The 23,568-nt window shown below is 37.1% G+C and overlaps 2 protein-coding genes across 2 annotated transcripts in view; both read right to left on the reverse strand.

Annotated features, from left to right (window-relative positions):
• The window catches only part of LOC139708689 (vacuolar protein sorting-associated protein 8 homolog), a 37,204-nt gene extending 35,608 nt beyond the window's left edge, over nucleotides 1-1,596 (reverse strand). Inside the window, exon 1 of the mRNA XM_071620623.1 lies at nucleotides 1,522-1,596. The gene's annotated coding sequence lies outside the window, so the exon portion shown is untranslated. The remainder of the gene's footprint in view (nucleotides 1-1,521) is intronic.
• Nucleotides 1,597-3,295: 1,699 nt separating this feature from the next.
• LOC139708691 (ferroptosis suppressor protein 1-like) overlaps nucleotides 3,296-23,568 on the reverse strand; it is a 30,458-nt gene continuing 10,185 nt past the window's right edge. Inside the window, exons 2-8 of the mRNA XM_071620624.1 lie at nucleotides 13,196-13,354; nucleotides 12,311-12,512; nucleotides 11,057-11,292; nucleotides 6,990-7,191; nucleotides 5,937-6,086; nucleotides 5,242-5,442; nucleotides 3,296-4,973 (exon numbers count right to left, since the gene is read on the reverse strand). Of these exons, the coding sequence (XP_071476725.1) occupies nucleotides 4,819-4,973; nucleotides 5,242-5,442; nucleotides 5,937-6,086; nucleotides 6,990-7,191; nucleotides 11,057-11,292; nucleotides 12,311-12,488 (1,122 nt within the window). The 5' untranslated portion in view covers nucleotides 12,489-12,512; nucleotides 13,196-13,354 and the 3' untranslated portion in view covers nucleotides 3,296-4,818. The remainder of the gene's footprint in view (nucleotides 4,974-5,241; nucleotides 5,443-5,936; nucleotides 6,087-6,989; nucleotides 7,192-11,056; nucleotides 11,293-12,310; nucleotides 12,513-13,195; nucleotides 13,355-23,568) is intronic.

The raw sequence follows: 23,568 nt of genomic DNA on the forward strand, positions 1-23,568 counted from the left end.
AGAAAATGGGCAACTTGCTTTACATCCACGCCACAGTAATCACTGGTACATTGTAATAGGACTCTTCCCACACTTAGCCCGACCAGACACCTTGCAAAGCGCGGTGACACTGTACTTGTGTACAGCAACAGGGCCGTGTATAGTCAACCCACATTCTCATTTCACTACTCATGTCATTATCCCAGGCATTGTGACTACACAGGTGTATTTATCCCAGTTTTAATACAGACGTTAGGATTGATGGTGTTGTTGAATGTTGTAGAAACATACTCTATAAATCTTTTCGAACTGCCGGATTCTGTCACTGAACGAGTAGATAGAGTCTACACACCATAGATGAAGGGTGCCGTATGATGTATATCTTAACTCGCAACTTCACAAAAATTTGTCCTGACAATACTAGTAAGTAGTATAGTCAGGTGCCCGCACCTCGTCAGGGGCCCTTATACCATCACCCCACTTAAAATTGTTACGAGCACACTGTTCAAAGATCTATGCCTGGGACTGTGTTCAGTACGCTTCAAACGTGGCAGGGTTACCACAACCAAGCAAACTCTGGTGAAAAATGAACGGTTTTCTGTGAAAATCTTTTAATTTATAGACAATTTCTACTAGGAATACGTGTTAAATTATATAGGAAGTGTATACAACCAAACGCGTGTGGACATGTGTGTACTTTTGCACACACGGGGGGCTGCTTTATTGCATAGCTGGAAACACGAAGGTTAATCTAGAAGGTAGGCTCATCGCGTGTTGAAGTGGCCACACACAGCGTGTTCCCCGCTACGCAATGGAGCTTCTCCGTGTGTGTGGTATGTACACACGCGTCCACGAGTGTGGCTGTATCCGGCGACTCTGGCAATGGCTACAGCCACACTCGTGTGGCTGGATGGTAAAGACACACGCGTGTGGTTGTTGTACACTGCCTATCATCACGGTCACCCGCACGCATCTTTTACGTGCTTGTCTACGGGAGCATCACGGTCACCCACACACGTCTTTTGCGTGCTTTGTCTATGGGAGTAAGGGTGATGAGTTGCGGGCCCCTTCCTAACCGCACAACTATTTCGCATCGGTCGCGTCTGAGGACGATACCGATAGCTGCAAATTTCCGGTATCGATCAGTGAACATGAACTTGTGCAAGTTGTGGTTCTATTGGAATCTTCAGCATTTTTCCTGTATGCGAGTGGGATTTCATAGAATTTCAGTGACGAAATGTGATTCAAACATGCACAAACATTAACTACGACGAGGTGCGGGTTACTCAACTAGAATTTCCAGACTAGACTACTGTATACAATACATTCCATCAACGTTTGTGCAGTGAGAATTTGCGTGTGTGCATTGACTTACACCATTTTATATTAGCGGGACTAAATATTTAAACAGTCTTCATCTGTTAGTTTCTGTAAAGGTAATCTAAGCCAATTCTACATCATTACATCACAGCGCTGAGTAAGCAGACAATTGTTCATAACGGATCGCTATAGTTGACTTTTATTGTCTACATCCATACTCACTATTTCACTATGGCCGACTCCGTATTCCGGGCTCCGTACCCACCCACATCACGGTCTTGCTCATTCGTTCGATGTGGATGATGTGTTGATCTGATTCGAGACTGCTGCTGGATATAAACGTACATGCATTGTGTTAGTCTACATTCTAGACTGTATTTGTTAATGTGTTTACGCCTACTAAATACCTGCGTCGTACACTCACTGGAAGAGTGTCTAGACGTTCTACTACAATGACGTGCGTTTTGTTATGTAGAGGAGCATATCTCATCAACCATAGCCAACTGCATATCTATTTCTTTCTTCTTCTTTTCTTTTTTTCAAATTTAAATCAAACATGATGCACAGTGTGATTGTGTTTCATTTGGGTCTGTTTTATATTGTGTTGTTAGTTTACCGTTTGTCTTGTCTGATTTCTGTTGTTACTTTTTGATCTCTTTTGCTCCAATCATTGAGGTGGGGAAGAAATGTGTACAATATTCCTGCACTGATATTACTGCTGCTTATTATAATGATTTAGAATTATATAATTGGATCGGGGAGATGAAAAGGCAACCACATTCCTGGTTGGAAGACAGTTGTTCTACTTTTTCTACAATGATGTGCATTTTGTTTTGTATGTAGCCTTATATATGTATATATATATATATATATATATATATATATATATATATATATATATATATTTTGTTTTGTTTGTATGTATGTATATATTGTACATAGTTTTCAGGCTGAAATTTTCAGTCTTGTGTACCTGGTGGCTTTTTGTTTTGTATTTGTAAATAGGAGTTTCTGCAATTTACAAGCATTGTTTCTCAGCAGGTCTCCCATCTTTTCCACCTGATGTACAAATATATTACATCTCTTATCAGCTATTTGTCATGATTGTCTAATCATTGATTTTTGTCTTCGCCCAATATTACAACTTTTGTAATTTGTTATTCTTGGTGGAATTGAACAAATAAATTGAAATTGAATTGAATTGAATTGAAAAGTTATATGGCACCCCCATTACATATTGTCACTTAATTCATATAAAACATTGTAGGATACATATGTACAGTATGTCCCAAAAAAATTACAATCAGATTTTCGCATTGATAACATCCAATATGATTAAACTGTCTAAATGCTACTTCAAGGCCTTAAGATATAACATCTAAGCTCTATTTTGCAGAAAACATTATTCATTTTGGTTTAGCGGTCACAGAGAAATGTGGATTGTTGTTAAGCATGTCATGAGTCTGATTCTTCCAAGTTTAGCACTTCGATGCTCTTTTGTGTGAATGCAATAGACAAAACTTGGAGGGAAGAGATTCCCGACATCCTCTACAAAATTCCTCATTTCTCTTTGACCACTGAAGCAAATCGAATGGGGTTTTCTGTAAGATGTGGGCAATGAGTGAAATAGCTTCATACCCTGAATTTGCACTGTATTTAGATTGATTCACTATATTTAAAGATATCATTGTGGAGCTCCCGTTGTAATTTTTTGGGGGGACATACGGTATAGTAATTGACTTATAAGTCTTCTTTGCTAACACATGCACAAAAGTGAACATTTACACTTCAAAAACACACACACAAACACACACACACTAACATGTACACAAAACAAAACAAAACAAAATATATAAAGAGGCAAGCTCACAAGCACAAAATTAATGTACACACACACACACAAACACACACATACACACACACACTCATAGCATATGACTTTGCTTCATTATGATTTTAACACCAAGAAATTGAGAAGAAGGTAGTCAACTTGTTTTAGTCATCGTTGAAGAAATCTTTAATAAAACTTTCATGAGGTCAACATGAGATCTGACTAGTATTGGATTTAACCCAATCATCCATTCCAACCATAATTTTAAAGCTATTGTATAGGCATTCATCTAGTACTTTGCCTTGAAAAACATATCCTTGGCAATTTATCGATTCAGGAAAATATCTGGCAAGAGTAACTATTGATATAAAATACCGCACATCTTCCCATTACATTTCAGTTAATATTACACATAACCTTCAAAATGTGAAAAATTATTGCAGTTGACAAAAATAAAATTACCAAAGGGTGACATCATTGGAAATTTCTGTCTAAAGATTTCTGTCTAAAAGGCAAGGTAAACACACTCAAGCATACTCATCAAAAAAAGAAGAAGCCAAAAACAAACTTTTCAATCGTGAAAAGCTTGCTTTCTGCTAGGTTATGTATAATGTAGAGGGAAACGTGAAGGCAGTGGAATGTGAATATATATTTCATATTTGTATTTCACTGTAGTAAGGTCCATCATATGAAGTAAATAGTGTCATAAGTACATGGATACAAAATGAGATACATAGATGTAAAAGCACAAGGAATATACAACATGGTAGAGGGTGAGAAAAGATAAAATGCCTTCTGCAATGTATCTGCATTCCACCCTTAGAGCAGTATAAAAAATGTCTGACATAAAAATTCACTGAAGTACTGATAAAACAATAGTGCATCCAGCTGTGTAATTAAAAACAACAACAACAAAACAACAATTGCAATACATGCCTGCGTTAAATCTGAGTACAGCTGTACTTGATGGAAATTGCATATATATGTTCCTTAGTTGAACATATTTGTTTCTTACAAACTTCTGAATAACCAAAAGTGCAAATGAAAAAAAAAAATGTTACAATGGCATTTGCACAAAAAGAAAACATATAAGCATTCTATATTACAAACAAACTCTTACAGAGCAGAGAAGTTTCTGTATGTTAGCACATTGACTGGAAACTCCATTAGAGACACAGTGTATTTAATGAAATAATGCTTCTGAAAACTTTCAAATCAATGACTACATTGTGTTTTGCAGTTAGCTTATATTATCAAACATTGATATTTAATAGGCAAGAGTCTCTTCAGAACTGCATGGCTATGATCAACAGTCAACACAACTTTTCCTGTAACATTTCTACACTCAGATATACACTGCAGATTTCACAAACACAGGACTGCTGGGTACAGATCAGTGCAGCACAAAACTAATTTTGGAACACCATTCAAACTTCCACAGGTATGTTATGGCTAGGAAAGTGTACATATGACGTTTTTTCCCCTTTCAAGCAACATATCTGGGACTCAAGAAAAAAATAGACAAAACCTTTTAAGGTACATGAACCACATCAACAAAGGGTTGCTTGAGACTGCCAAGCTTGTTGGAGTGGCTGTGCAGCAATAATACATGCAATGAACACTGTCAAGGTGCAGTATATCAAACTAAATTTAGCATCATCTGGAGTATTTCTGTCTTGCAGTGGTTGCTATTCCGGAACTTCCATTCCCCACTCTTTCCATGTCCTTGAAGTGAAGAGATCTTTGATCTTCATTGACACAATAAAGCCAACTCCTGTTGTGACTGGACCCACTTGCAGCTGTCCCTTGTTGCGACCTACGGATATCATGAACAAGACACCAGCTGCGGAACAAGACAAAGAAAGTCAATGAGATTACATTGCCCTGAACTATGAACGCAACTTTTCAGTATATTTCATGAAAACTAAAGGTGGAGAGAGGAGAGTCAACAAAGCATTGTCAGAGGAAAAATTAGATACCAATTGTTTAAAGGGTATGCACATATCTAACTACAAGCTATAGATCAAGGCAAATCTGATAAATTATTCAAATTGACAATCAGGTCTCTTCAAACAGAGTTCCATGTATCTGTGAGTGTTACGATAACTTACGTGGCTTGTATGGCTTCATCTGTGAGCCACCAGCATGCAGAATGATATTCTTGGCCGCCGCTTTCGCTTGCTCCCCAGCTCGGAGTGCCATCTTCTGGACATCGGCATTGCAGCAATCTCCTACAGCAAATATGTTCTCATGACCTTCAACCTGTAAGTATGAATTGACCTTGAGGGCACCTGCTTCATTCATACTGCTGGCTGTGAGAGCAACAGAATGAAATGAATGGAATTAGCATGTGAAATTCAATGAAGTCATAGTCATATATCTTTGGAACATATTTTGAACATTGTGTGACCAAAAAAAAAAAATCTATTTGGCATCTGATTTCAACATTCATTTAGAATGCTTGAAGATGAATATCTGATATGATGAAACTCAATTTCATATTGCTGTTGGGGCAACGAAACCTCGTATCTAAAATACATCAAATATTTAGGACAGTGAAAAACATGGCAGCCAAAGCACTATAACAATTTGGATCGCCTTTCCTTTCAGATGCTATGGTGGCTTCATTTTGGTGGTAAGACATCTCAGATTTGATCAGGACATCACTTATATAATTATCTGACAATCAATCTAAAAAAAGTGATTTTCACCGACATTTATGATACAAGGTCTTGTTACCTCAGTGACAATATGCAATTTGAGTGGCATACAAGTACTGTAGTGTTCTTCAGAGATTATTCCTCACCCAGACTGCTGGTATATGCCTGACTGTTGACCTTCATTCCAATACAGACAAAGACAACGTCTGCCTGAAGCTCCTTGCCCTGGTCTGTCTTCACAGTCCCTGGGCTGGAGGCGTCTTTAGGCATCTCTTCCAAGTTGGTCACCTTTTCTCCTGGAAGTGTGAAGTCAGAGGATATTATAAATCAAACTCACAAACACATTTGACATCATGCTTATGTGTGGTGTTAATGATCAAATCCCAGTCATACTATTCTGGCACAGAATGTTAAATGACATATTAATTTTCATCTGAGGTAAAGACATTGAATTACAAGTACACCTGTATCAGACATGCTGCAGAATAACAAACATTACACACCAGGGCAAGTGTAATAAATGTTATTGATCTTGCAGTTTATGACATAACAGATAGTGAGACCTCAATAAAATACAAATACACAGTAATACCCGTCTATAGCAGCCACTCACAGGAGGCATGTGGTCATTACATACAGGTTGGTGGCTATTTTAATTTTGCTGCATGCAGTAGGCATGTACAATGTGCATTGTGTATGGATGCATGCAATGATGTACAGATGAATGTTTTTAACAGCTAACTATACTATGAACAGTTATCAAATTTTCATATAAACAAAAAACAGAGGATTATGAAATTGAGCAATTTCTTGTTGTTATTGTTAATGTGTTTCTTTTTTTCTTACACACAAAGAATTTGAATCATCATAGTACATCTGGACACTGATATTACCCAGTTCATAATCCTTTAGTCATTCATATAAAAAAGGAAATGCTATAATCACATACTATTACAAATGAAATAATCTCTGACTGGTGTAGCTTTAAATATTTATTTAACATTATTATCTATGCATACTTGCTACACTGATCATTAATCTATACTATGCATGCCTGCTACACAGCCAAAATAGAATCAGTACCATAAGGTGTGTTGACCTTTAATTGTAACACTTCCACACTTCACTAGTATGCATGCTCACATGGAAAGTACTTGATCAACAACTTCATATAAGAATTTGGCTTTAAGGTTGTTTACCAAAGAGTACTTTGACACCCATGGCCTCAAGGAAGGCTAGAGCATTCGTCCGTAGTTTCTCACTGAGAACCGGTTCTAGCAGGGAGTCCCTAGCATGGATGATGGTGACATCTTTTCCAGGGTGGTCTGTGGCAATCTCACCAGCAAGCTCCACCCCTACTGCTCCTCCACCGATGATCACTATTTTCTTGGCAGCTTTCACCTGAGTCAGGATCATGGTAGGATAATATTGACAATTTAACTTAGCATCAAGATTCAGCGATGATATACCGGTAATCAAGTCATTTCACACATACGGGGTACAACCCTGAAGGATGAAAATGGAAGATTCTGAAAATGCAGGTATTCTCCAGGTAAACAAAATCCATTTTGATTTGGGGAGGAGACTTGCGTTGAGAAAAGGAGAATATCTAGATGGTGCTAAACATGATTTTTACACAACAAAGTTCCCAGGAAGATGATGATTTAGACACAATATATTGCTTTTCTGAATAAAATAAACAAGCCAATCAATAAAAATTTAAATACCGTTAAACTCGCATAAGTCGATCTTCTCGGGACTGAGCAAAACACATCGACTTAGGCGATTTTCGACTTGTGCGTAAGTCGAAAAAAAATCCGACTTACATGGACAGTGCATTAGTATTGGCACAGATCCGATTACTTTACACCCTTGTTAAACCTTGGGGAAGTGAATATTAACGATATTTGAGCAGTGATTGATTCCAGTTTACCATACCGTGGCTTGAAATGCGTGTAGAGGTGTAATTCTGATTTACCCATGCCCGTAACTTTCCCCCTACTTTCCGCTTTGAAAACTCAGCAGCTTCATCCATACCACTCCACTGCACAGCGCAGACTGCAAACATACACAGACTTTACACTTACACAGCCCAGTTGCTGTACGCACAACTATACACAGCCCAGTCGCTGTACGTACGTAGCGCAACAGGGCTGTATCAGCGGACCTCCAAACACGAAGAGAGTTCAACGATCGCATGCGATCGCTTTGAATTTTGATACTTTAGATCATTTTTTTGTCACCTGTCTGGTCGGGCTAGGTCTTATGTAAACACAAGGCAATCGCCAAATTGTGTCTCGCCCATTCGCGTACAAGGAATTAATATTTTTTATAATTCCCAGAAGTTAATTGACCTGCTTATGACATTTGACCTTGTGGTGACCTTCAACTCCCCAAGGGACATCTACCGTCCAAGTTTGGTCACAAACGGACATAGGGATCAAAAGTTATGAGCCACAATCAAAACGCGCCCTAAAAACATAACATTGGGCCCTAAAAGTTTGTTGACCCCTGTCTGTGACCTTTGACCTTGTGACGACCTTCACCTCCCCAAGGGACATCTTCCATCAAAGTTTGGTCACAAACGGACAAAGGGATCAAAAGTTATGAGCCATAAAACAAAATGCGCCCTAAAAACTTAACATTGGGTCCTAAAAGTTTGTTGACCCCTGTCTGTAACCTTTGACCTTGTGGTTACCTTCAACTTCCCAAGAGACATCTACCATCACCCAAGTTTGATTGCCATTGTAGCAACATGTGCTGATCGAGTTACGTGTGATAAGAGAGTCTTGCAAGTAAACTTTAACGTATGACCTCAAATGACCTTTGACCTTATCATGTGACCTCTTACGGCACTATGACATGAAGGTACCCCCAGTGCATCCATCACCCAAGTTTGACTGCCATTGTAGCAACATGTGTCGAGTTACATGTGATAAGAGAGTCTTGCAAGTAAACTTTAACGTATGACCTCAAATGACCTTTGACCTTATCCTGTGACCTCCAACGGCATCATAACATGAAGGTACCCCTAGTGCATCTATGACCCAAGTTAGGTTGTAATCCAAGCAACTTATGTGAAGTTATTTGTCAAAAGAGAGTCTTGCAGGTAAACTTTAAAGGACAAGTTCACCTTCATAAACATAAGGATTGAGAAAATGCAACAATATTAATAGCCGATATCTCGTTATATCAGTAGGCATAAAAGAAGGCATAACATAAAGACATTAATTTGCACATGTGGGACTACCCATCATATTTCAATCAATACTGATAACTTGATATTGTGTGTGAGGGAATTACTCACCTTTATGGGAAAGAAGATGTTTTTCGCCAAGGAAATCCAATATCAAGTCATGAATGTGTTTCTTATTAATTGTAGATGTTTGAATTTGTAAATTTATATAGCTTGCGATTGTATCAAGATCGTATGTGGATTGGTATGTGGTTATCGTATGGGTGTGTGTTATGGAAGTTTGAATATGGGCTGCACAATGTTGTGTGTGTATGTGACACATTCTGTATGTACATTATGACTGCGTGTGTGTGAAGATGGGGAATTCCCTATGTAGAAAGCCAATCACAGCATCAGATTGCCTCATTCCTGCTAAACGTCATGATGATGTCATGCATACATTATGGCCGTCCCACCACATTTTCTGCATGTATCAGGTAGAACACATCAGTGAAAGTTTGAGGAAAATTGGACAATCGATGCAAAAGTTATGAATTTTTTTAATTTTTGTGTTGGAACCGCTGGATGAGGAGACTACTACAGCTTGTGAGTCATATGCGTACAACAATATAAAGAAAATGTAAAAGAAATTCAACATATTTTCACTTTTTTCGCATAATAAAAGAGCACTTGACTTGCCTCTTTCTAAAGGCAGGGGGAATAATATTACCCATAACATTTGTCGGTAACGAGTCAGGGGAATGTGTACTTTTTTCAAAAGATGGAATTTTGTGAAATTCCCTTTATATTTTCCTTATATTGTTGTACGCATGTGACATCTAAGTTATTCACACACTGCAGTAGTCTTCTCATCCAGCGGGTACTGCACAAAAACTTCAAAAATTCATAACTTTTGAACGGATTGTCTGATTTTCCTCAAACTTTCAATGATGTGTTCTACTAATATTGCTACATTCTCTCAATCCTTATGTTTATGAAGGTGAACTTGTCCTTTAACATAGAAAAGAGAGTCTTGCACATACTCTTTAATATATGACCTCAAATGACCTTTGACATCATCACATGACCTCTGACAACACCATAACATGAAGATACCCCTAGTGCTTCTATCACCCAAGTGTGGCTGCCATTGCTGTAACAGTTGCCAAGTTATGCATCATAAGAGAGTCTTGCAGGTAAACTTTCACATTTGTGACGGACGACGGACGACGGACAACGGACGGACGCCATTTGGATCCCTTAGTCTCGCCTTCACCTCCGGTGGGCGAGACAAAAAACTGGCGTCTCATGATTTTGACAGTGATTTATTACACAATAAAATCTTATTCGACTTAGGCACAGTGAATTTAATGGTTTTTCCGTGAAAGTGTTCTTGGAATTTCATCGACTTAGGCGAGTATTCGACTTACAAAATTTGACTTGTGAGTGAATTAATACACGTAAGTCAATGGGGAAAAATCGGGACTTTTTAAAATCATCCACTTGCACGATTATTCGACATATGCGACGTCGACTTAGGCCAGTTTAACTGTAATTAACAAATAAAAAATTTAACAAAATATAACAGCATGGCAGGCCTACATGTAATCTTTTTCTTTCTTCCTTATTGTTTCTATAACAGCAGCTTTTCACCCTGCCATCAATATTCATAATTTATAAGTTTACACCTGTGTGAACTGTTTGCTTTGGAGAGGGTGGTAACACACAATCATCATAATGAATATCAAGTACACATTACTACATTCAAACCTGCCTTAGCGGCCACCTATCTATAGCGGCCACTTGCCGTATGTGGCCATTATAGAATTTCCTGAGAGAAAAAAAAAAACATGTTAAAGGCCAGGCTGTCTATAGTGGCCACCTGTCTGTAAAGGCAACTTCTTTCATCTCCCTTGGATGGCTTCTATAGACAGGTTTGACTGTATTTGCTACTTTCACACTACTCTCCCGAGTAGATAGCACATAAATATGAGAGGAAAACAAAGGTGATATGTATGAATTTCAAGCACCACCTAGCAGCCATTACTTGACAAGTTTGCCATTGGGCTACATGCTTCACTAGCTACTTACCTTTTCACAAATACCCTGGTACAGCTGTATAGCTTCCTCTGTACTCATGTCATTGTCTATTTTACCAGGAAATGGAGCACTGCTGCCTGATGCTATCACCAGGTAATCATACGGAATCTTTTCCCCATCAGCGAGGGTAACAGTTTTTTCAGCAGGGTCAATGGACTGCACAGTGCCTCTCTTGAAGCTGTCTTTGTAGAATTCCTTCATTGGTATTAGAGTCTTCTTTACAAAACCTACAGTTGTAGAATGTATTTGAACAAAAGAGAATATGACAATCTGCACGAGATATAATTATTGCACATTTATCAATATCATGTGATAAAATTTGGATGGGGGGTGGCCCCATACCATGCTAAGGAGTGCAGATAGCTTGTATTTTCAAGCTGCAACTTGTGTCTTCAGAAGCATACTAAATAGAACATTTTGGCTTATACTGATACAAAAAGATTGTCCCAAAATGTGACTTACATGGTGGATGAAAATCCACTTTTTTTGTGTAAGGCCGGAGAAAAAGCTTCAAATTAATGAATTCTTGCATCAGGTTGTTTTGGAGAGAAAAAAAAGCTTGTCAGGCATGTGAGAGTGCATGTGAGCATGAGAAAGACCCCCCAGGCACGAGTTTCACGCCTAATGCAGGCGACTGGGTAGGTCAGCAATGCAATGCTTCATTAAAACCAAAACAGTTTTAAAGGGATCGTATAGTTTTGGTTGAGACCTAACTTCAGGTCCCTAACAGTTTTGGGTGAGATAATAAGAAACCTCCTATGAAATATGAAAGATCATGTAATTCCAAGAGGCATTCAACATTTATTTGATGAAAATTGGTTTTGAAATGGCCGAGATACCCAAAACAGAACAATCCTAATAAAGGGTGGGACCCAGCTTTTATTACAATCACTTTATTTTACTTTGTTTTTGGATGTCTCAGCCATTCCAAAACTGATTTTCATCAAATAAACTTTGAACTTGTCTTAGAATGGTGTGTTCTGCACTATTTCACAAGTGGTTTCTTGGTATCTCCCAAAAAGTTAAAAGCCCAATCCTCACCTCCACCAATTCTGTACCATCCCTTATTTTAAAACATTTTCAGTACCAGGTTCCACAGAATGAAGCAAACTATTGAACTTTCATTTCTTTTTTAAAATAAATATCACTATACATGCAAATTACACAGTGAAATTAAGAAAGTCTGAATATAAACCATGGTGGTTATGTAATAACCCATGATATATAGTCAGGTTGTGTGTCTACCTGGTTCTACCACTGCTCGTGGTGCTGCAATAGTCAGGTGCATAGATTCTCTGGTGTCAATAACGATCAGTTTACAACATCCTTGCAAAGAGTCAGCTATATGCTTTCCTCCGTAGCTGCCTCCAATGACCACAACAGTTTTCTCACGAAGAGCTTCTGTACTTGGCGATAAACCCATTGTAGATCTCGGTCACAATACTTTCTGTTGAAGCAAGCAAAGAAACATTTCCTGTGAAAGTATTTAGTCAAGATTTTTATGACAAATAGTTCATTACATCAGTAAAGAAAAATAGAATAGGTAGTCTCAAATGTCGCTGATGAAACAGATAATGATGTAAATAGTAAAGAGAGAGAGAGAGATAGAAACTGAATTTGAGACTGTTCCTTTTGTTTCATCTTAATTTCATCTAATAATCATTTCTACAGATATTTTCTTATATGTAATGAAAACTCAGATTTTTCTCATTCCAAATTCATATACTTTGATTGAAAAAGAATAGAGGTTTGTTTCTGTTTTTCTTTTTTTTTCTGTTTATCAGATCAGTACCAAAGTGAAAGATGGTCAAACAGAATATCTAGAATAAGAATAGAGTCAGGAAAGGGCTACAGTGAAAGTATTCCAGAATATAAACTGAGTTATATGCTCTCTATATCAGATTATACTCCAACCTTAATGTTCTGACTGAGTTCTGATGTGTTTTTTACCACATCTATTCAAGTCAAAGTATTACTGGGTAATCTACATTTTATTATCTTATGTGTAACTGGAAATAATCAATGGATTTCTGGATTTTAATAAATGCTCCACATCCAATATATCAGTTCCCCTTGGCCTGTCATGCTTATGAAATTCTCCACAGGCTCCAAATTTGAAACAAGACTCACCTAGACAAAAATCAAAGATGCAGATTGATTGATGTATCTCACAGCTGGATGGGTGGGGTGGGGTAGGATGACGGATGCCTCTTCCAACTGTCAATGTCGGTGGTTGTCAATCATCAGCAATGTGCAGTCATTCATTGATGGCACTAACCATACCAGTACCTTCACCATGGTTACAATGAGAATGTTACTGTCAGCAAATATTGAAGTGCAATTCAATGCCATCTTCACTTCAGTTTGCCATTATTAGTGAAGAGATTAAATGAAATGAACAAAAATAGTACCAGTATCTATAAAGGTTTCATCAAAATACATGTAGACCTACAATATGAAATACATGAGTCATGATCGTGACACTTGCAGAGTTTTACATGCTTCAACAATTCAACTCAATTCAAGTTATACATGTAGATTTTTTCCATTCATATCAATCAAAAATGTAATACAAGAGCACATTTACATGGTATATGATGTGATATGGAACAAACAGTTACCTCTAAAGGAAGGCATGCATGTCCGAAGAAGCTATACAGAAGTAAAAAATTAGTAGTTACCACACATGCCAATAGGATAAGTTGATGATGTCTTGTTCCCAATGCGGTACTGGTGAATCTTACAATATACTGCATCCTTGCATTCTTCACATCAATTTTTCGTTGTGTTGTCATAGTCCAGCAAATGCTCAAGGATTATCTAGGGGAAGATTTTTTTAAAACTATTTTTACTTGGGGGGGGGGGGGGGGAGTGAAATACTGTTATCATTTTCTTTTTTCTTTTCTTTGTTTTTGTAAATCAAGGAGCGAATTGAAAGAGTTAATAATCACATCGTTACCCAAGCCCACACTGGGAACTTGCATGTGAACAGCTTTGGTGACACATTTGCTCCTACAACAATTGCTCTCAACACAAGTTCTCTTAGGGTTAGGGTTAGGGTTATTGTGATAGGTTTTTAGGTTTAGTTGGATGCAAGGATTAGGATGAGGGTTAAGGTTTATATCTGTGGGTCGGTTTTATGCTTGGTGTAGCTAGCGTGCATTATGGGACTTGGGAGCAATTGTTGCAGAAGAAATATCATAGAACCGTGAACAGTACACTTTTCTGTGAAAATACTTGAAACTTCAAAATGGCGTGACAGTGAATGTATACTATACTATGATAAGCTGTTATTTTCGCGAGGGCTTAATTTTCATGAATTACAGTTGGATACTATCTAGTGAATTTAACAACATGTGAAAATAAAATGCCTCCATGCGCTAGAGTAATAGTGCATTTGCGTTTGCGTGGTGTCAATTCGCAAAAACATCTCGTGAAATATGACCTCATTTGCAAAAATATCTACTCAGTATTCAGTACCTATGCACCATTTTATTTAACTGCACACCTATGCAGCATTGGTAAAATGCACAATTGCCTACATGTACCTTTGATTGATTGGCTACCCATAGGCATATCCCATATCTGCTGCCATGGGGGTTGCAGGGACTAGTGAGAATAACAAATACAGCACGTCAGCAGCTGTCAATTTATAAGGACTTCTATTTACTTACACTTCACTGGCGCGCTGGCCTGAAGACGATGATTTATACTACGAGTCTCTACGAGTACGGTTAAATCTAATACGAGTATGTTACAAAGGGATCGTATAGTTTTGGTTGAGACCAAATTTTTGGTGAGATAATGAGAAACCTTTTATGAAATATGAAAGAGCATACGTGTAATTCTATGAGGAATTCAATGTTTATTTGATGAAAATTGGTTTTGAAATGGCAGAGATATCCAGAAAAGAGCAATTCTAATAAAGTGTGGGACCCACACTTTATTTAATACCATCGCTTTGTTTTACTCTGTTTTTGGATGTTTCAGTCATTCCAAACCCAATTTTCATCAAATAAACTTTAAATTCCTCTTAAAATTGTATGCTCTGTACTATATCACAAGTGTTTTCTTGGTATCTCGCAAAAAGTTAAAAGCCCAATCAGCCCAATTCTCATCTCCACTAATACTGTACCATCCCAGGGACGAAGCAGGCACAGACATATAAATCCCGGAGCGATCCTTCACTCCGTTACACCATGGGAGCGAACGCTTCGCGTTCGGGATGGTTGCAGCAGGGAGGTGTCTCACATCCCTGGTCGCAGTTAGCACAGACATTGCACTGATAGTGATAGGTTGCAATAAATGAAAGGTAGGCCCGACTACAAACGAAACTGTAAATTGATTCAGTACTCACTTGACATGATTTTAATCCTGCAATGTTCCCTAAAGCCTAGTAAAGGAGACCTCTAAAACCCCGGCCCGGGGGCGATTTTTTTTTCCGTAACCCTAACGCGTCGAAATTGCCAATTGTGTCACTTGAGCAAAGACTATCAGTGTACAAGTTGGTTTTTGTACGCATGTGCGTGGACTTCGCAGTTTAGGCGTTGAGTTCGTACTGTTTCACAGTATCATGGACCCATGCACAGCTCCTTGCACAGACAGAGCACCATTGGCACGGTCGTCTGCTAACCACAGAATCAGATTACAATGTGAGAATGGGACGCCGTCCTTCAAGCAGAAACATAACAACGGGGTTTACGTTGTGTGTATGGGCAGGGAGGTGAGCTCACCTCCCTGGTATGGGTATGTGTATGCGCGTGTGTGAGTGTTTGTGTGTGTGTGTGTGTGTGTGTGTGTGTGTGTGTGTGTGTGTGTTTCCACTTCACATGTCATCGCCATCGCGTTCAGCATTGCCTTAGGTAGTATTTCTGTAGATTTGTTAGCCGTCTGCTGACACTTTTCCTGTGTCTCGCGAGACTTGCGTTACTAGGATGCATGCAAACTCGACGTCGTCATCAATACATGTATCTTAAATTGAAAAAGTAAATTGGAAATCTAATTGAAGCTTGGAATAAATCATAATCAAAGTATCATATATACGTAGCGACACGTAGCGGTACCTGTATAGGTTAGTGAAGCAACCTTCTTTGTCAAATTTGTAATCTGCTATTTACATGTAGATTAACGTCTGTATATATTTTCATTTTACTCATGTTTGTATTCCCATATTATACACTATAATCTTGTATATCTTTTGTGTCATGTGTAATCTTTGAGTATTGTACTCACTGGTTTGTTATATTGTTATTTATACTCTTTGTTTGCTATATACTCTCATACCCCGAGAGGAGGTCGAAAGAGTCAATAAAATTCACAAAATTGACAAATATTTAGGTCTGCAGCGATTGCTATTGTTAACATTGATCATGTTTATTAAGCACCACAAAATCAGATTCGAAGAGGGCATTAGTGGTCTTGGGTAACATGGATGAACTCCTGGGTTAATTTGGGTTTATCCTCCAACTTCACAATGATTCAGAAAGGCGTATAGTATAGGCTCCTTTTCAGTTCAGGTTCATATAATTATATCAACGTATATGATTACATTCTCATGCAATAACATCCATGATGAAGATGGGGGAGGGAAGAGAAACTGCGGGAGGGGGGAGCTAGTAATCATCGATTTTGATCGATGAAATCTCTCTATACATATTTTAATTTAATCAGCTTTAAAAAGTCATTTTGGATCGGCATTTAAAAATCAAAAGATGTGCTATTTCCATCATAATCAATTCATTTTCCCAGTCCATACATGTGCAAAATTGCTCTAGTATCACGGTTTGAATTGCTCTATCAATAAGTTTTTGATGTTCACTTTATCATTGCCAACCCTATAGTCCGTCTCATCACTTACCATCGTCACCTCTGCCATCACGACCATCATTGAAGGAAACCGAAACCCAAAAAGAAATGTGGATTGAGTGAAAGCAGCAACATTAGTAGAACACATCGGTGAAAGTTTAAGGAAAATCGGGCAATCGATGCAAAAGTTATGAATTTTTTAAGCTTGGATGTTGGAACCACTGGATGCATGACATCATGTGTGGGCAACAATATAAAGAAAATATAAAGAAAACAAACATGTTTTCACTTTTCTTGAGTAATGGAAGAGCATTTGATTAACCACTTTCAGAAAGTAGGGGGAATGATTACTACCCTTTCATAGCATAAATTATGTCAGTATCAATTAAGTTGATGGAATGCATAATTTTATCGATTTTTTTTTTTGGTGGAATTCTCTTCATATTTTCTTTACATTGTTGCCCATCATGGTCTCTATAAGTAGTCTCTTTATTCAGTGATTACAACACAATAAATATAAAAACGAAAAACTTTGCATCGATTGCCCGATTTTTTTCTCAACTTTCACTGATGTATAATGCTAATGTTGTTGCGTTCACTCAATCCATATTGGTCTTTGGGTTTTGGTTTCCTTTAATATCAACCAATCATCACTATACCATCGTTGCTTTTATTAGATTACCATGCACGACCATAACATCATTACTAGCATTTCACAACTGGATATCATCTTATCACCACGATCATCACTCGTATTACCATCGTATATCACCACAAGCAATATATCTTCCACCATTATCAATACTTTTTTCCATGTCATCAATCCATCAACAACAACAACAGTCTAAATAAGCATTGCGACTGGCAATATATTCATACTCGATCCCTCCCTCCAATGCGCACATGGCATAGCACCCGTAATTGAAATGATGAAGAGAAACGATTGAATATTAAAACACTGATTTATTTGTTTGTTTGTTTGTTTGTTTGTAAGAACACTAGCCGCATTCACACGTACAAAATAGCTTGTTATACTCGCAACTTTTAACTTCATGATCGATATATTATAGAAACAAACACCTGGCTTTAACTGGTATCAGATTCCCAGGTGGGTTCAGGACTTTAAATGTGTATAAACCATTTGTTGTCGACTGACACCCAAAAAGGGAAGCCATGCGTGATTTGTTGTCTCGAAGTCGTGCAGTATCGTACACATAAAAAGTGATGAGATATTAGAGCTGTGATAGAAGTTTACCACAGTATATGAAGTTTATTAATATCAGCATAGCCATTATGTTCACTATGTGTGAGAGAGAGAAAAAAAAATCAAACCCACAGCTCCGATTCTCAAGTAAAACACATTTGTAGAAGAGATTTGAAACGATCGTTTTATAATGTGTTATTTGGCACAAAATAATTTCACTTATTTATAATAATATTAATCGATAACCAAATGAAAATCAATTTGCCCGATATTAGCCAAATTCCAGATCTTTTCATTAAGTTGGAGCAACGAGATGGTTACAGTTCGTTATTGAGAAGGTTCTTTATTCCGAAGTTTCGTTATTCCGAAGTTTCGTTATTCCGAAGTTTCGTTTTCCAGAGGTTCGGTAATCCAAAACTGAAACAAAGCTCGTTATTCCGAAGGTTCGTTACGGACCCAATTTAATTGTCGGATCAATGAACCTTCGGAATAACGAACCCTATTCTATTTTCGGATTAGCGAACCTTCGGAATATATAACGAACCCTATTTCATTTTCGAATAAACGAGCCTTCAGAAAGCGAACCCTATTTTTTTCGGATAAACGAACCTTCGGAATAACTAACCTGCGGAATATCGCCACAAATGTTCGGAATAACATACCCTATTTGATTTTTGGATTAACGAACCTTCGGAATAACGAATGTCCGAAAAAACACAAATTCCCTATATACTACAGGTTTGTTAACCCTAAATTCAAGAAAGGTTCGTTAATCCGAACATTTGTGACGTTATTCCGAAGGTTCGTTAGTCCGAAAATAAAATAGGGTTCGCTATTCCAAAAGGTCGTTTATTCGAAAATGAAACAGGGTTCGTTATTCCGAGATTCGTTAATCCCCAAATCAAGCAAGGTTCTGGAACGGGTCATATGACTTTTTTGAATGTTCTTAAAACGTTTTTAAATGTTCTAGAGGGTTTTCAAAAGTTATCTTGATGTCTATAACGTCCAAACGTTTTTCTGTCGGTCCTTAAAACGTTAGAAATTTTTTTTAGTGTTATCTTACCGTTTAAAAAAAAAACGTTTCTATAACGTGCAATTGAAACGTTTAAATACGTCGAAAACCTTCTACAAGAAGACGTTCTGAAAAAGTTTTGACAAAACGTTCAAATAAACGAACTTGGAATGTTTCAAGAACGTTTAGAAAACGTCTTTGTGTTAGCTGGGTAAAGACGTAAAATTCAAGTCAGTTTTGAGACGTATTTTTATCACTTCATATTTACGACGTATTAGTGAAATAAAATTTACTTTGCTTTGCAACCTATTTACCACGTCATATTAATGACGTGACGTTAAATTTACGTCAGTTTTGCGACGTCTTTGTGACTTCATATAATAAGGCCTACGAATTATAACTTTATAGAGTTATATCAGTTTGCGACATACTGTCGTCAGAACGACGACAATTTCACGTCAGTCAACTGTCAAAAATAAGATTCTTTTTTGCTCAAATGGAAGACACAGAGAGACGTCATTATCTAGACTTTAGAAAGGCGTAATAACTGTCGTTTGTTTGCGGTAAATAAGCAAAGAAAAAAGAAGCTATTTAGACGTCTCAAACTGACGCCAATAAGTCGTATTGTTGTTTGAAGATATCTAAAAGACGTCATATTTGTGACGTCTTTCTGACGCCTGGTTGGTAATGCGAAGACGTTGTAAAGACGTGTAGATTACTAATTTAAAGTCTTATAGACGAAAATAAACACAAATACTTGACATCATATAAACGTTTCAAACTGACGTGAATATGTCGTATTTTTCAAACTGACGTCAATATGTCGTATTTTTGTTCAAATGGAAGTTGTCCCAAAGATGTCATTGGTGGTCATTAGATTCGTCTAAATGACGTGTAAATCACAATTCTAAAGACAAGATTTACGTCAGAATAACGTCATGAGCACGTCATCTACACGTTAATTCATGCCTTTTTGATGTGTATTGGAAAAGAAAAAAAGGAAGACGCCTGAAAGACGCCATTTTCACGAAAACTATGTAAACAAGGAAAATGGACGTGATTTTGACGTCATATTTAGATCGTGGGCGGTCAAGGTCTAATAAAGCGCACGTGAGTACCTCAAAGCACAACCATAATACAAATCTGGGTCCTAGCTGACATTTGGACGTTTCTAAACGTTCTTGAAACGTTCCAAGTTCGTTATTTGGACGTTTTGTCAAAACGTTTTCAGAACATCATTAAATTTTTCTGGAAGGTTTTCGACGTATTCAAAACGTTGCAATTGGACGTTATAAAAACGTTTTTTTTTTTTTTTTTTTTAACGTTAGAATAACAAGAAACCTTTCTAATCTTTTAAGGACCGACAGAAAAATGTTTGGACGTTATAGACATCCAGATAACTTTTGAACAAAAAAGTCTTATGACCCATTCCAGAACCCTGTTTGATTTTTGGATTAACGAACCTTCGGAATAACGAACCCTATTTCATTTTCGAATAAACGAGCCTTTGGAATAAAAACCCTATATTATTTTTGGACTAACGAACCTTCGGAATAACGTCACAAATTAATGTTCGGATTAACGAACCTTTCTTGAATTTAGGGTTAACAAACCTCTAAGTATAGGAAATTTGTGTGTTTCGGATATTCGTTATTCCGAAGGTTCGTTAATCCGAATATCAAAAAGGGTATGTTAATCCGAACATTTGTGGCGTTATTCCGCAGGCTAGCTATTCCGAAGGTTCGTTATCCGAAAAAATAGGGTTCGCTTTCTGAAGGCTCGTTTATTCGAAAATGAAATAGGGTTTGTTATTCCGAAGGTTCGCCAATCCGAAAATGAAATAGGGTTCGTTATTCCGAAGGTTCATTGATCCGGCAATGAAATAGGGTCCATAACGATCCTTCGGAATAACGAACCTTTGGAAAACGAAACTTCGGAATAACGAACCTTTGGAATAAAGAACCTTCGGAATAACGAATATTTGGAATAACGAACGTTCGGAATAAAGAACCTTCTGAATAACGAACCTTCTCAATAACGAAATGTAACCATGATATTTTGGGTGCTATCATCGTTCAAACTTATAGTTATCAGTTTCCTATATATGAATGTATTTCATAAAAACTCGAAAGTAGCCTCTGTGACTCTGAACTAATGCTCGTTGCTCCAACTTAATGAAAAGATCTTAAATTTGGCTAATATCGGGCAAATTGATTTTCATTTGGTTATCGATTAATATCAAAAATATAGATTTTATTTGGGTGTATATTGATGTTTTAAATATTCTTTTTTTTTCTTATGAAGCACTGTTATGCTGAAAGTACAGCTCCATTTAATATAAATATTCTTTTTTTATGAATGTACTGTCATGCTAAAAGGACAGCTCCATTTGATTTTAATGAAAGTAAGTAAGCAGTGTATGTTTTGTTTTTATTTTTGTTTTTCGGTGCATTGTATATTCTTTACGAATGCACTGTTTCTGCTGAAAGTAGAGCTTGGTTTGATTTCATTATAATTGTGTTTTGTTGAATCGTGGATGCTGTAATACTTGTGATTCGATTTATTATGAAATTGTATGGAATCAATAAAAGATTATGGAAAAAAAATAAGTGAAATTATTTTGTGCCAAATAACACATTATAAAACGATCGTTTCAAATCTCTTCTACAAATGTGTTTTACTTGAGAATCGGAGCTGTGGGTTAGATTTTTTTTTTCTCTCTCTCACATAGTAGACATAATGGTTATGCTGATATTGATAAACTTCATACTGGTAAACTTCTTTCACAGCTCTAATATCTCATCACTTTTTATGTGTACGATACTGCACGACTTCGAGACAACAAATCACGCATGGCTTCCCTTTTTGGGTGTCAGTCGACAACAAATGGTTTATACACATTTAAATTCATGAACCCACATGGGAATCTGATACCAGTTAAAGCCAGGTGTTTGTTTCTATAATATATCGATCATGAAGTTAAAAGTTGCGAATATAACAAGAACTCTCGAGTTTTGGAGCGCGCTCGAACCAGCTATTTTGTACGTGTGAATGCGGCTAGTGTTCTTACAAACAAACAAACAAACAAACAAACAAACAAACAAACAGATCAGTGTTTTAATATTCAATCGTTTCTCTTCATCATTTCAATTACAGGTGCTAGGCCATGTGCGCATTGGAGGGAGGGATCGAGTATGAATATATTGCCAGTCGCAATGCTTATTTAGACTGATGATAATGATGATGATGCTGAAAACTTTGAAAGAGATTTCGTGAAGTTGTTGTTGATGGATTGATGACATGGAAAAAAGTATTGATAGTGGTGGAAGATATATTGCTTGTGGTGATATACGATGGTAATACGAGTGATAATCGTGGTGATAAGATGATATCCAGTTGTGAAATGATACAAGTAGTAATGATGTTTATGGTCGTGCATGGTAATCTAATAAAAGCAATGATGGTAGTGATGATTGGTTGATATTAAAGGAAACCAAAACCCAAAGATCAATATGGAGTGAGTGAACGCAGCAACATTGGTATTATACATCAGTGAAAGTTGAGGAAAAATCGGGCAATCGATGCAAAGTTTTTCGTTTTTATATTCTTTGTGTTGTAATCACTGAATAAAGAGACTACATAGAGACCATGATGGGCAACAATGTAAAGAAGATAATATGAAGAGAATTCCACCAAAAAAAAATCGATAAAATCATATATTCCATCAACTTAATTGATACTGACATAATTTATGTTAAGTGTAGTAATCATTCCCCCTACTTTCTGAAAGTGGTTAATCAAATGCTCTTCCATTACTCAAGAAAAGTGAAAACATGTTTGTTCTCTTTATATTTTCTTTATGTTGTTGCCTTAAAAAATTTAATAAACTTAAAAAATTCATAAATTTTGCATCGATTGCCCAATTTTCCTTAAACTTTCACTGATGTGTTCTACTAATGTTGCTGCTTTCACTCAATCCACATTTCTTTTTGGGTTTTGGTTTCCTTCAATGATGGTCGTGATGGTAGAGGTGACGATGGTAAGTGATGAGACGGACTATAGGGTTGGCAATGATAAAGTGAACATCAAAAACTTATTGATAGAGCAATTCAAACCGTGATACTAGAGCAATTTTGCACATGTATGGACTGGGAAAATGAATTGATTATGATGGAAATAGCACATCTTTTGATTTTTAAATGCCGATCCAAAATGCCTTTTTAAAGCTGATTAAATTAAAATATGTATAGAGAGATTTCATCGATCAAAATCGATGATTACTAGCTCCCCCCTCCCGCAGTTTCTCTTCCCTCCCCCATCTTCATCATGGATGTTATTGCATGAGAATGTAATCATATACGTTGATATAATTATATGAACCTGAACTGAAAAGGAGCCTATACTATACGCCTTTCTGAATCATTGTGAAGTTGGAGGATAAACCCAAATTAACCCAGGAGTTCATCCATGTTACCCAAGACC

This window comes from Diadema antillarum, unplaced genomic scaffold, assembly GCF_040938485.1.
Source record: "Diadema antillarum isolate AM-2024a unplaced genomic scaffold, OU_Dant_1.0 seq00001367_RagTag, whole genome shotgun sequence".
In the NCBI taxonomy this organism is placed as follows: domain Eukaryota; kingdom Metazoa; phylum Echinodermata; class Echinoidea; order Diadematoida; family Diadematidae; genus Diadema; species Diadema antillarum.